Source organism: Vulpes vulpes, chromosome X (assembly GCF_048418805.1).
Source record: "Vulpes vulpes isolate BD-2025 chromosome X, VulVul3, whole genome shotgun sequence".
NCBI classification, from domain to species: domain Eukaryota; kingdom Metazoa; phylum Chordata; class Mammalia; order Carnivora; family Canidae; genus Vulpes; species Vulpes vulpes.
The window spans coordinates 40,159,415-40,172,693 of NC_132796.1; the positions used below are offsets into that span (position 1 = coordinate 40,159,415).

The 13,279-nt window shown below is 40.1% G+C and overlaps 1 protein-coding gene across 4 annotated transcripts in view; it reads right to left on the minus strand.

Moving 5' to 3' along the window:
* Positions 1–13,279, minus strand: part of SLC9A7 (solute carrier family 9 member A7) — a 145,101-nt gene that overhangs the window by 9,710 nt on the left and 122,112 nt on the right. For all 4 annotated transcript variants that reach the window (XM_025982469.2, XM_025982470.2, XM_072743251.1 and 1 more), the window contains 2 exons: positions 11,436–11,518; positions 551–656 (listed from right to left, as the gene is read on the minus strand). In XM_025982469.2, coding sequence (XP_025838254.2) covers positions 551–656; positions 11,436–11,518 — 189 coding nt within the window. The remainder of the gene's footprint in view (positions 1–550; positions 657–11,435; positions 11,519–13,279) is intronic.

The window sequence follows — 13,279 nt, forward strand, 5'->3', positions numbered from 1 at the left end:
TATAAGTCGCTCATGAGTCAGCCCCAGAGCTTAGACATCCACTAGTGTGGATCTTCTTTTTCACACTGTGCTAAGTCCGAATCTGAAAACAGAAAGGACCTGACCACATCAACGCAAATAAAGCATTTACAAAAAGAATCCTCATGTTTGCCAAACACTTTGTGGTTCACAGTGTTTTCCTGTGTCTTGCCCTTTAATCTCACCATCATCCTGTGCAACTAGGCCCATTTTACAGATAAGAAAACTAAAGCACAAAACACTTAAATGGCTCAGGGCTTGGGTTTGAATCTAGTGTTCTGATTCCAAATCCAGTGTCCCTTCTACTACACCACAGCTGCGGGTGTTATGGGGCCCCACAGCCCAGGTAAAAGGTTTCTCTGTTACGGTGCAAAATAGATAAACATATGTAAGTTAGACGTTTCTAATCATCTTATTTAGAGAGGCAAAACCTGTGGATTTGGAGGCTTGAGTGCAACAGGTTTTGTCTTTCTGGGAAAGACACTACCCTGGCACGGTGAGCAGGAATACAGCCCTGACATGCTGTACTTACGTCATACACCTGAGGACTGGTCAGACACCGAGCAAGCAGGCCACACCAGGCTGGGAGCGTGGTAGTTAATGGGGGGCCACTGTGTGTGAGGATGGGCTTCAAGTAACTTTTGAAAGATAATTAAGGAAAAATGTCTGCAAAGAAAACACACACCCAACAAAACATGTTTAGAAATCCCCAAGAGTAAATCATCTGGCCTTCTACCTACAAAAAAAGGATGCCTCTTTTCCCTCATTTTACCAGTACCATCCAGAAAATACTTGGGGTCTGCAACAGTCTGAATCAAAGATTAAACCATCCCTGTAAACGTTTCCTATAAACTCTCAGGTTGGCGGTTCCCAATTTTCAGGCAAAAAGAATATTAAATTAATTAGAGCATCTTTCTCCATTCATCTGTTATGCTGAACGAGAATTTTGGTTTCAACCAGCATTCCAGTTGTGGACACACAACCAGCTCACGCCTTGGAAACAGGAGACAGCATATCAGTTTCTCAACCTTGACACTACTAACATTTGGTGCCAGGTCCTTCTTTGTCATAGGGGACCATCCCACATTGTAGGATGTCCAGCAATATCCCTGGCCTCTACCTGCTAGATGCCAGTAGCACCCCCAACCCCTCTCCCAGGTGTGACAACAAAAAGGTCTCCGGACACTGCCAAATGTCCTCTGAGAAGCAAACCTGCCCTCGGTTGAGACCACTACTCTGACATGAAGGTCAGCTATTGTATGGAGAGCTCAGGATTTGTCAGTTTGTGGCTACTATGCCGTCAGATGCATGACCTTGTGTTGGAAGGACCGTGAGGCACTCATCACAATAGGATTGAGCCTGGATCATTTCTGAGACCCACAGCCCCCACAGTATGGAGAAGGCAGAGACTCACATGGCTACCCTCCAAGGCAGGAATGGCCAAGAGAATTGGAAGGAAGGTGAGAAGGCATCAGAGCCATCTGTGCCCAAGAGGATGACTGCTTTGAGCACCGTATTTACAATATTTACAGCAGCACAAGAGAGAACAGGCCTTTCTGGGAGGAGATAGAAGGAAGACACTGGGGTATACTTCTAGTAGGGAATTACTCAACAAAGGGGAAGTTGGGGGCTCTGCCAAAATTCTATACAAACAGAACAAACCCCCTTTGACCACTGTCCTCTGAACACATTTCTGGGACTGGCCCCTGTAGGCCTCTTGGCTACTTTAAGTCCAGCTGCGGAGCTGACAGCACTGGATTTGTAGGGCTAATACAAACAGAGGCACAGGGGACCCCCAAGGCTACCTTTTGGTGCCCTGCCTCGGGTGGTTCAAAGACAAGTTCTCACAAACACAAAAGGCCCTCTAACAACTTCTTAGGAGAGAAAAAAAATCTATTTACATACAGATTTTAAATATGTAAATTCTTCAAAGGGCAAAAATGAAATATCAAGTCTCTGTCCCATTCAGTTGCTCTAGTAATTACCATTATCTTTTTTTTTTTAACTGAGGTATAACAGACATTCAGCGTTATTTTAGTTTCAGGTGTTACAACGTAGTGATTTGGCCTTTGTATCTATTGCAAAATGATCACCTCAACAAGTATAGTTACCACTTGTCACCACATAAAATTAATATAATGTTATTGACTATATATCCCATGCTGTACATTGTATCCCCATGCCTTATTTATTTTATAACTGGAAGTTTGTATTTATTGATCCCCTTCACCCATTTTACTCCACCAACCTCCTTCCCCTCTGGTGATCACCAATCTGTTCTCTGTATCTATGAATCTGGATTTTGTTTGTTTTGCTTTGTTTTTATAGATTCCACATATAAGTGAAATCAATATAGCATTTGTTTTTCTCTGATTTATTTCACTTAGCATGCTAGCTTCAAGATCCATACATGTTGTCACAAATGGCAAGATTTCATTCTTTTTTATGGCTGGGTAGTATTCCACTGCATGTGTGTGTGTGGGGGGGGGGAGGGCGGTGTGTACACCACTAGAATACATTTTTTCTCCTATTTCTTGATTTATAAACTTTAGTCAGAGGCTTTTAATTCCCTCCTATGCAGGATGGTACCTTTAGTTCATTTATACTCCTGCCTTCTCAAGTTTTTCCTAATTTCTATTATAATTAATTTCATACCGCAGATAAATAACATTTGTATTCTATTTTATAACTAATAAGTAAATCTTCTATATTTTGTCTATGGGTTGAGTCTAAATGTTAAAAGCCACTAAATAGCATTTGTAATAATATTATTATATGAATATTATTCACTGTAACCGAGCAGAGTAGTTAGAACACTATTTTTTTTTAAAGATTTTATTTATTTATTCATGAGAGACAGAGAGACAGAGAGAGAGAGAGAGAGAGAGAGAGGCAGAGCCACAGGCAGAGGGAGAAGCAGGCTCCATGCAGGGAGCCTGACATGGGACTCGATCCCGGGACCCCGGGATCATGCCCTGGGCCAAAGGCAGTGCTAAACCCCTGAGCCACCCGGGCTGCCCAGAACACTATTTTTTTTAAGAAGACTCCATGCCCTGAGCTGAGATCAAGAGTTAGACACTAGGGGTGTCTGAGTGGCTCAGTTGGTTAAGCGTCTAATTCTTGATCTCAGCTCAGGTCTTGATCTCAGGGTTGTGAATTCAGGCCCTGTGTGGGGTGAGGAGCCTACTTAAATAAAAAGAAGAATGAGTTGGACACTTAAACGACTAAGCCACCCAAGTACCCTGTGGTTAGAACACTATTAAAGGAAATGTAAAAAGTGTCATTTAAACTTTGTTAGTGAGAACACTTGAGTGTCTTGGTAAATACAGGATCTTTTTTTTTTTTTTAAGGTTTTATTTATTCATGAGAGACAGAGACACAGGCAGAGGGAGAAACAAGGCTCCATGCAGGAAGCCCGATGCAGGACCGGATCCCAGAACCCTGGGATCATGACCTGAGCCAAAGGCAGACGCTCAACCGCTGAGCCACCCAGGTGCCCCCAGGATCTTCTTTTAATTTTGTTTTGATCTTGTTCACTTCTGGATTATAAAAAATCGCTACATCTTCAATGTTGTCCACTTAGATGGAGCTGATTTTGGTTTCATTTAATCTGTATGCTGTTGTTGGTTTTTCCTCCCCTTCTTAGAGAGCACAGTGTTAAACTTTCTCAACTCTTGCATATCTGAAAGCCACCTTCCTTTTCCCACCTACTCAGCTGGGGTGCAGAATTCTAGGCTCAGACTTTTTCTTTTCATCCTAGGACTCTGACAATGCTAGATGGTATTCTAACATCCAGTTTTGCTAATGCCACATCTGATTCTTTCTCTTTATAGGCTGCCAGTTTTTTTCTTTGGAAGCCTTGAAGAGTCCTGCTTTTCCTTCTTAGTTATGGAATGCTCCAATGTGTCCATTCATGCTACTCATACCAGGGGCCCTTGCACTCTGGAGACTGGAATCTTCCCTCTACCAAGAGATTGTTTTTCTTCCACTACTTTTTTGGTTCTTTTCCTCCGCAGTCTCTATCTTCTCCTTTTAGGTTCTGTTAAAGGACTCTGGGCCATCTGGCTCTGACCTCTACATCTCAAAACTCTTCTCTCGCACATCTCTAACTCTGCTCTAATTCTTACAGATTCTTTTATTCTCAACTTCATCTTCCAGATCAACAGTTTGGTCTCTACCACATAATTAAACTATCCATTACATTTTGGGGTTCATTTTAGAAACTTTATTTTTAATTTCCAAGACTTTCTTCTTGTTTGGTTGCTCATTTTTCTAATGACCTGTTCTTATATCATGACTGGAAAAGCCTTTCAACTCTAGGGCTTTTATTAGAAAAATTAAGAAATAACTATTTAGTGGGGCACCGGGCTGGCTCAGTTGGTAGAGCATACAACTCTTGATCTCAGGGTCATGAGTTAGAGCCCTGTGTTGGACATAGAATTTACTTTAAAAATATATGTACATATATAGGAATTAATTACTTTGGCATGCCCTCCTATGTCTTTACTCAGTTCATCAAGCAGGTGGGGAATCTGACCATGCTGAAGTTGAGTTGGGGGGTATTACTCTAGGGAGAAAAATCTTTGGTGGCCTCAAGATCTGTTTTTCTATCAAGCCCTCCCCAGGTTTTATCTCCACTTTCTTTAGAGAGCTATGGCCTGAAGAGAAAATTAACAGCTACCAGTTGATCAGTTGACACAGGAAGTGCTTGTTGCAGCTGTTACTAACAACATTCTTTAATAAATGACCTAGACAAACTGGCTCAAGTCTCACTTTGGTCTTGGGCTATAGTTGTCTCTCCTACAATTCCCTCTATGTTTGGTCTTGCAAGTAGTCCAAAATATCTCTCCTGTGATTTCAATGAGCCCTGGGAATACAAGGGAGCTATATGTGTGAGCTGAGCCTCTCATCTTAAATTGGAAGTCCATCTATTCCATTTTCAGGCTTTTTCAGTGAAGGAGGTACCACACTTGCTCTTGCTGGCCTGTGGGGATCATTTCCATCCAGCTGAACCCTGGATGTAGTCAAAGCTCACATTTTCTTATTTGACCATCTATGGAGCTATAGAATGAATCATGGGCACCTTCCTCATCTAATTCTTCAGACACTTTGTGCCTGCTTCTGTTCTTAGTGTCTCTCCTCCAAACTGAATAAGCAGAAATCCTAGTGACTAAAATTTACACTCCATGACTTTAGAGATCACTCCTGTTGCTCTTCAAAGAGTCAATTTCTTCCCCACACAACTTCACTGAAGTATGACTAACAAACAACAACTGCGTGTATTAGGTTTATGAGATGTTCAGATATGTGTATACTGTGAAATAATTACCACAATCAAGCTGATTAACATATTCATCATTTCACACAGTTACCATTTTCTTGTGTGCATGGTACAAACACTTAAGATCTACCCCCTTAGAGAATTTCTAGCATACACTACAGATTATTAACTATAGTCACAATATTGTATGTTAGGTTTCCAGAACTTAGGTTTTCAGAACTTATACATCTTATAACTGAAAGTTTCTACCCTCTGACCAGCATCTCTCCATTCCCTCCACTCCCCAGCCCCTGGCAACCACCATTCTACTCTCTGTTACTATGAGTTTGACTTTTATAGATTCCACCCGGAGGTGAGATCATGCAGTGTTTTTCTTTCTGTGCTTGGTTTATTTCATAGCATAATGTCCTCCAGTTTTAGCCATGTTGTCCCAAATAGCTGAATTTCCTTCATTTTTAAGGCTGAATAATATTCTACTATATACACATGCTCACACACATCTTTATTCATTCATGCACTGAGCGGATGCTTAGGTTGTTTCCATATCTTCATTACTGTGAATAATGCTGCTATGAACATGGGAGTGCAGATATCTCTTTGAGATGAGGATGAGTAACCTCCGTACTATTTCTCGCAGTGGCTGCACCATTTTACATACCACCAACAGTATATAAGGGTTTCCATTTCTCCACATCCTCCTAACACTTGTTATCTTTTGACATTTTGATAACAGCTAACCTAATAGATATGAGGTGAGATCTCATTATGGTTTTGATTTGTATTTCCCTGATGATGAATGATGTTGAGAATGTTCCATGGGTCAGTCAGCCAAGTATATGTCTTCTCTGGAAAAATGTTTATTCAGGTCCTTTGCCTATTTTTTAATTGGGGTATTTTTTAAAATCATGAAATGATGTTGGGTTCTGTCAAATTGCGTTTTCTGGGGGCACCTGGGAGGCTCAGTCAGTTAAGCCTCTGACTCTTGATTTTGGTTTAGGTCATGATCTCAGAGTTGTGAGATCAAGCCCTGCATCCCAGTGTGGAGCCTGCTTAAGAGTTTCTCTTTCCCTCTCCCTCTGCCCCTACTCCCTCTCTAAAAAATGCCTTTTCTGCACCTGCTGAGATAATCATATGATTTTTATTTTTTGTTTTGTTAATATGGTATATCACATTTATTGATTTACTTATGTGGACCACACTTGCATTTCAGGGATAAATCCCACTTGTTCATGGTGTATGATCCTTTTAATATGCCATTGAATTCTTTTAGTATTTTGTTGAGGATTTTTTACATCTATGCTCATCAGGGACACTGGCCTGTAAATTTCTTTTCTTGTAGTGTCCTTGGACTTTGATATCAGGGCAAAGTAGGCCTCATAAAATGAATCTGGGAGTGTTCCTGCCTCTTCAGTTCTTTGGAAGAGTTTGAGAAAGTGTTAATTCCTTAAATGTTTGGTGGAATTCACCAGTGAAGCCATTTGATTCTGGGCTTTTCTCTGTTGGGATTTTCTTTTTTAATTTGAAAGGGAGAGAGCACAAGCAGGAAGTGGAGAGGAGAGGAGAGGGGCATAGGGAGAGGGATAAGCAGACTCCTTGCTGAGCAGGGAGCCCAATGTGGGGCTTGATCCTAGGACCCTGAGATCATGACCTGAGCCAAAGGTAGATGTTTAACCAACTGAGCCACTCAGGCACCCTTGTTGGGAGTTTTTTGATTACTGATTCAATCTCTTGCTTGTTACTGATCTATTCAGATTTTCTATTTCTTCTTCATTCAGTCTTGGTAAGTTGCATGTTTCTAGAAATGTATCCATTTTTTCAAAGTTATCCAATTTTTAGTGCAGAATTGTTCATAGAAGTCTCTTATGACCCCTTGTATTTATTTGGTATCATTTGTAATGTCTCCTCTTCCATTTCTGATTTTATTTATTTGAGTCCTCTCTTTTTTTCTTAGTCTAACTAAAGGTTTGTCAATTCTGTTTATCTTTTCAATAAAACAACTCTCAGTTTCGTTTATCTTTTCTATTGTTTTTCCAGTCTCTTTTCTTTATTTCTGCTCTGACCTTTGTTATTTCCTTCCTTCTGCTAACTTCTGGCTTAGTTTGTTCTTCTTTTTCTAGTTCCTTGAGGTATAAAGTTAGGTTGTTTATTTGAGATCTTCCTTTCTTCTGAACGTAGGCACTTATCACTATAAGCTTCCCTTTTAGAACTGCTTTCACTGCATCTCATAAGTTTTGGTATGCTGTTTTACTATTTTTATTTGTCTCAAGATATTTTCTGATTCCCCTTCTGATTTCTTCATTGATCCACTGGTTGTTCGGGAGCGTCCGGTTGAATGTCCACACATTTGTGAACTTTCCAGTTTTCTTAGCTTCATACTATTGTGGTTGGGAAAGATCTTTGATATAATTTCAATCTTCTTACATTTGCTAAGACTTGTTTTACGATCTTTCCTGGAGAATGTTCCATGTGTACTTGAGAAGAATGTGTATTCTGCTGCAGTTGGATGCAAAGTTTTGTATATCTTTTAGATCCACCTGGTCTAAAATGTAGTTCAAATCCAATGTTTCATTATTTCCTTTTGTGTCTGAACAATCTATCCATTATTGAAACTGGAGTACTGACTGCCCATAAGAATAAATTTCTTATCACTTTAGCATTTTGTCAGTCTTCTGTGAACTCTCTCCAATTTTCTCCACATCATTTCCAAACCCAGGGAGTAACACGCAATCTGAATTACAATGTAGACAAAGTACATATGGCTTTTAAAAGTCTCTGGGGGTTCTATTTCAGTTAATAGCAAACAAGGTAATTTAAATCATCATTTCCACTGAAAACAACTAGAAAATCTGGGCAAAATAAAACACCACAAAATCGTCTGCTTAATGGCATCAGAATGCTGCCATGGAAGCAAAGAGGGCCAGAATCTGGAGGAAGAAGCCCAAGAGGTGAGTCTGGCATTTGATGAGCCACATTTCCCCAAAAGGCACCTGAGAAGTTGGGCAGAGTATCTGTCAGACTCACAAAGATAGAGTGAATCTTTTTTAAAAAAAATATCTTATTTATTTATTCATAAGAGACACAGAGAGAGGCAGAAACATAGGTTGAAGGAGAAGCAGGCTCCCTGTGGGGAGCCTGATGTGGGACTTGATCCCAGGACCCTGAGCCATGACCTGAGCCAAAGGCAGATGCTCAACCACTGAGCTACCCAGGCACCCCTTGAGGATTTTTTTCAATCTAATGCATGACAAAATTAGCTTCTTCAATTAGCTTTCTTGATTACTATGTATTTTTTAGTAATTTGTTTTTCTCTTTCTGTTAATTGCCTATTAATTTTAAAATATTTTGTGAACCTTTTTATTATAGAATTTTAGAAGTTCTCTGTACATGATAGATATTAGTCTCATATGAACATAGCAAATATTTTATCTGGTCTTCAGGCTTCGTTAATGTTGCCTTCTGTCATCCCAAAACTATTATTTACATAGTAAAGTTTATCTCCCCCTCCAAGCCTTTGATTTTTGATTAAAAGGATGTTATTAATGAAGTTTTAAATTGTGGCCTGTATTTTCTTTGAAATTTTCTATAAGTTCATAATATCATCTGCTTTTCCCAGTAGAATAGGATTTCTCAACTTTGGGGATAACAGAAGAGAATATGAAATTTTCTGTTAACAGATACTTTCTCTTTACACGTATATGTTGCTGTAGAAGATAGAGTGAATCTGATGAAAACTGGAGTCCCATCCTTCTGAAGAAGATGGTATGTAAACACCTTAGGCTCTACTTTAGAATCCTAGAAAAAAAACCACAACAGAAAACAGACTAATCTTCACAGGAAATGACTCCCAGCTTCAAGTCACCCTCATTCCTGATTGGGTTATGGTGACCTGGAATTGCTAATGCCCCTAGCCTAGCCACTGACCAAAAACAAGTTAATTAGCTCTGAAGGACAATAGCCTCAGCCGGAGCATCTCAAATGATCTCTACACTTTTCCACTACCCATGTCCATCACTCAGTAAAAAAAAAATAGATGCACAGAAGATAAATAATAAAGTTTCTAGAAGGTAAGAGGAAACTGGCTTCATGAGTTTGGGATAGACAAAGATTTTTATAAGAGGACACAAAACTACTATCCAGAAAAGATCAATAAATTGGATTAAGACCTTTTTTTATCAAGAGATTCTATGTAAAAGTCAAAAGGCAAGTCACAAGGAGAGATGATATTTTTATCACATATAATTAGCAAAATACTCATATAGCCAGAATACCTAATGAATGCTTACAAAACAGTAAAGGCAGACAACCCAATTGAAAAATGGGCAAGAGGGCAGCTCGGGTGGCTCAGTGGTTTAGCGCTGCCTTCGACCCAGGGAGTGATCCTGGAGACCCAGGATTGAGTCCCGTGTCAGGCTCCCTGCATGGAGCCTGCTTCTCCCTCTGCCTGTGTCTCTGCCTCTCTCTCTGTGTCTCTCATGAATAAATAAATAAAATATTTTAAAAAAGAAAAGAAAAAAAAAAAAAAGAAAAGAAAAATGGGCAAGAGACTTGAACAGGTACTTCATAAAGAAACATACCAATGGCCAGTAAATATACAGAAAGATGCTCAACCTTATCAGTCATCAGATAAGTGCAAATTAAAACCACAATAAAATACCACTATAAACCCAATAGAATGGCTACAATTCAGAAGACTGGCAACACCAATGGTCAGTGATGACGTACAGCAACCAGAATTGTCATACACTAGAGGTGTGCATAAAGTGGTACCACCATTTTGTAAAACTGTTTGGCACTACCTTCTAAAGTTGAATCTATGCATGTCCTATGACCCAGCAATTTCATTCCTGAGTATATTCCCAACAAAATGTATATACACATGCACCAAAAGGCACGTACAAAAATGTCATACTAGCTCAAAATTAGAAACAATCTACATGTTCATCAACAATCAATGATAATTAAATTATGGTATATTCACATTTTTAAAAAGATTTATTTATTTATGATAGACATAGAGAGAGAGAGAGAGAGAGAGAGGCAGAGACACAGGAGGAGGGAGAAGCAGGCTCCATGCCAGGAGCCCAACGGGGGACTCGATCCCGGGACTCCAGGATCCTGCCCTGGACCAAAGGCAGGCGCTAAAGCACTGAGCCACCCAGGGATCCCAATGGTATATTCACATAATGAAATATTACACAGCAATGAAAATGGATGAACTAGAACTACACATGGCAACATGGATGTGTCACACAAATGATGTCAAGTCAAATAAACCAGACACTAAAAAATATATATTCTGTAGTCCCATTCACACAAAGTTCAAAAAACAGGTAAAATTACTAGGTGTTGCTAGAAGTCAGGAGTTTGGTTACATCTAGGGAGAAGGGGTAGTAACTGGGTTATGGCATGAGAAGAATTGAATACTTTGGTTTTTTACCTTCTTGGTATTCAATGAGTATGTTTATTTTGTGATAATTCATTGAGCATCTAAGATTTGTGTACTTTTCTATATTTATCTTACACTTTAATAAAAATCTTTTTAACATTTTTAAAGTTTCCAAAGACTGTATATGAACTACCTACCCATTTGATCACTATATCAACTTAAATTATGGAAGTTTAACTTTTCGATTTTTAATTTTCACCTGAGAACAAGTGAATCTACTAGAACAGAGTCTGTTCTGCATGTGGCCCAGTTAAGGCATAGATCAGACTTGTCCAGACTTGGTTAGGCCAATAGGAATTATCTTGGTTAGGCCATATTGAATTATCAATATGAATTAACTGTTCAAGTTCTACTACCCTTACTGACCACAGTATGGTTCATTGTGTAATTTTAACTAATTCACCTATACAGGCTTATTTCCCTTGGACATACAGTTCTGAAGAGCCACATTGAATCTAGCAAGCTGTGGGTTAGCTACCCTAATAATGTACAAACATTACTCTTGGCCAAAGAGATGCTTTCCAGGACTACCTGTGGTTGAATAATCTTGCATGTGGACCAAGAGAGGACTGACTATCCCTGTACCAAGCACACATCTTTACTTACTTATCAGAAGTTGTTCACTGACAACTCAACAAGAGAATTTCATCATCAATGTTTCACAAATATAAGGAAGCCACTAAAGGATACTTATGGTCAAAGCTGTACCACAGCCGGAAGAGCCACGCACTCTCCTGCTTTGTCCGGTTTCCTCTGGCAGAATCTGGTCCATCCTAGGAACAAACAAGAAGACAGATGCTTAGTTGCAGTAAAGGGATTGAAATGGGGTGTGTAGGGAGGGGAGGGAAGCTTCTTTTTTAACCATAACTTTTAGAGATTTAGAGCTCAGAGACATACATCCTGTATCACTAAAGTTGCAGATATACTGGGAGGTAATATCTTGAGAGAAAGTGGATAAATCCAAAAGGCAGACAAATCAACCCCCAAGGTAAAAAGCCTGGGATACATCTGTGGGCAGCTCAACTCCCAGTGCAGTACAAAATTTCTTTTGGCGTTCTTATTGTAAGTTTCCTCAAAGTGCCTTTTAGTAGGTTAATTACACTAACATAGTACAGATCCTAACAGGCCAAAACTAATCTATAGGGAATATTAAAGAGAGCTTCCATAAAACCAGTTTTCCAGGCCTCCCCAAAGCTGGCCTGGGGAAGTCATGCTTGGTCATTCCCTGACGATCCACCTAGGATTCTTGATGGCCCTTACTAAGGCACCTACATTGCATTCCAGGTGGTACGGCAACTTGACACCCTGGGAGCTTTAGTAAGATGGGGGCAGTGAGCAGGGAAAATGGGGCCAGAACTAGCATTTCTGTTATTTTAAAGATTTAATTAATGAGAGAGACAGAAACAGAGGGCATGAGCACATATGAGCAGGAGGGGCAGAGGGAGAGGGAGGGGGGGAGAATCTCAAGCAGACTCCACGTTGAGCGCAGAGCCCAATGTGGGGCTTGATCTCACGACTCTGAGATTAGGACTTGAGCTGCCCAGCCCACTGTGCTACCCAGGTGCCCCACATTTCTGGTATTTTAGCCACCCTCAAACGGTTACTCCCCTCATCCCTTTCCAACTCAAATGTCCCTGTCATTCAATTTGCAAAATGACTTGCAAAATCGAACATTCATTTGAGGCTTGGGAAATAGGCTCTGTACAAATATTGTAAGCAGCACAGTTAATATTAAAGAGTGGACTGGCTGTGGTGATTGAAGGGCACTGTTGGAATTCTGAGTTGTTGGGTGACCAGCTCCGAAAGTACAGACTGCTTGGGAAGCACAAGCAGTTGCCTCTCCCTTGAATGCTCCAGAGAGAGGCAGCTCTGCAAGTGAGGTGCCACTGACAAAAGCCAAATGCAAAATGAGCCATTATTACAAGGAGTTCTACATTGCAGTGGGCATTCGCTCCATCTGTAACTGAGATAGCATGGATCCATCAGAGATCTCTGAAAGGCTTGAGTGTAGGAACAAGTAATGGGAGGGAAATTAGCAAGCACTGTTTCAATTTCTCATGTTTCCAATAACAAAGGTTATTTTTAAAAACAGAGTCCCTATGGTATCTGAAGAATGTTTAGTGATAGATGCGGACATGGCTTGTTTAAATGGGCCCTTCTATGGATGAGGAAATTTTTAAAAAAAGAGAAAAGAGAGAGAGAAAGAGTTCCCAGGGACCAACTGTATTTCACATTTTTAGAAATCGTGTGGAAGAAAGAAGGCACAGAAATGTCTCTATTTGCAGGTCATGATCACTCCTTCAGGTAATCAATTGCTGGCCTAATGACAATGTAAGGGGGATTTCCAAATGCCCCACGACTGAGTGTTAAAGTCACAGGTGAGCATTCTGAGGGGCAGATACCTTCATGGAAAAATTAAATGGTTCATTACAAAGGGATAGGCTCTAAGCTCGTGGTTCTAAGTGACCATAGAAGCTTATTAAAGAAAAAACTACCCTGGTGACATACATCGTCAAGAAGGATACTATAAACCA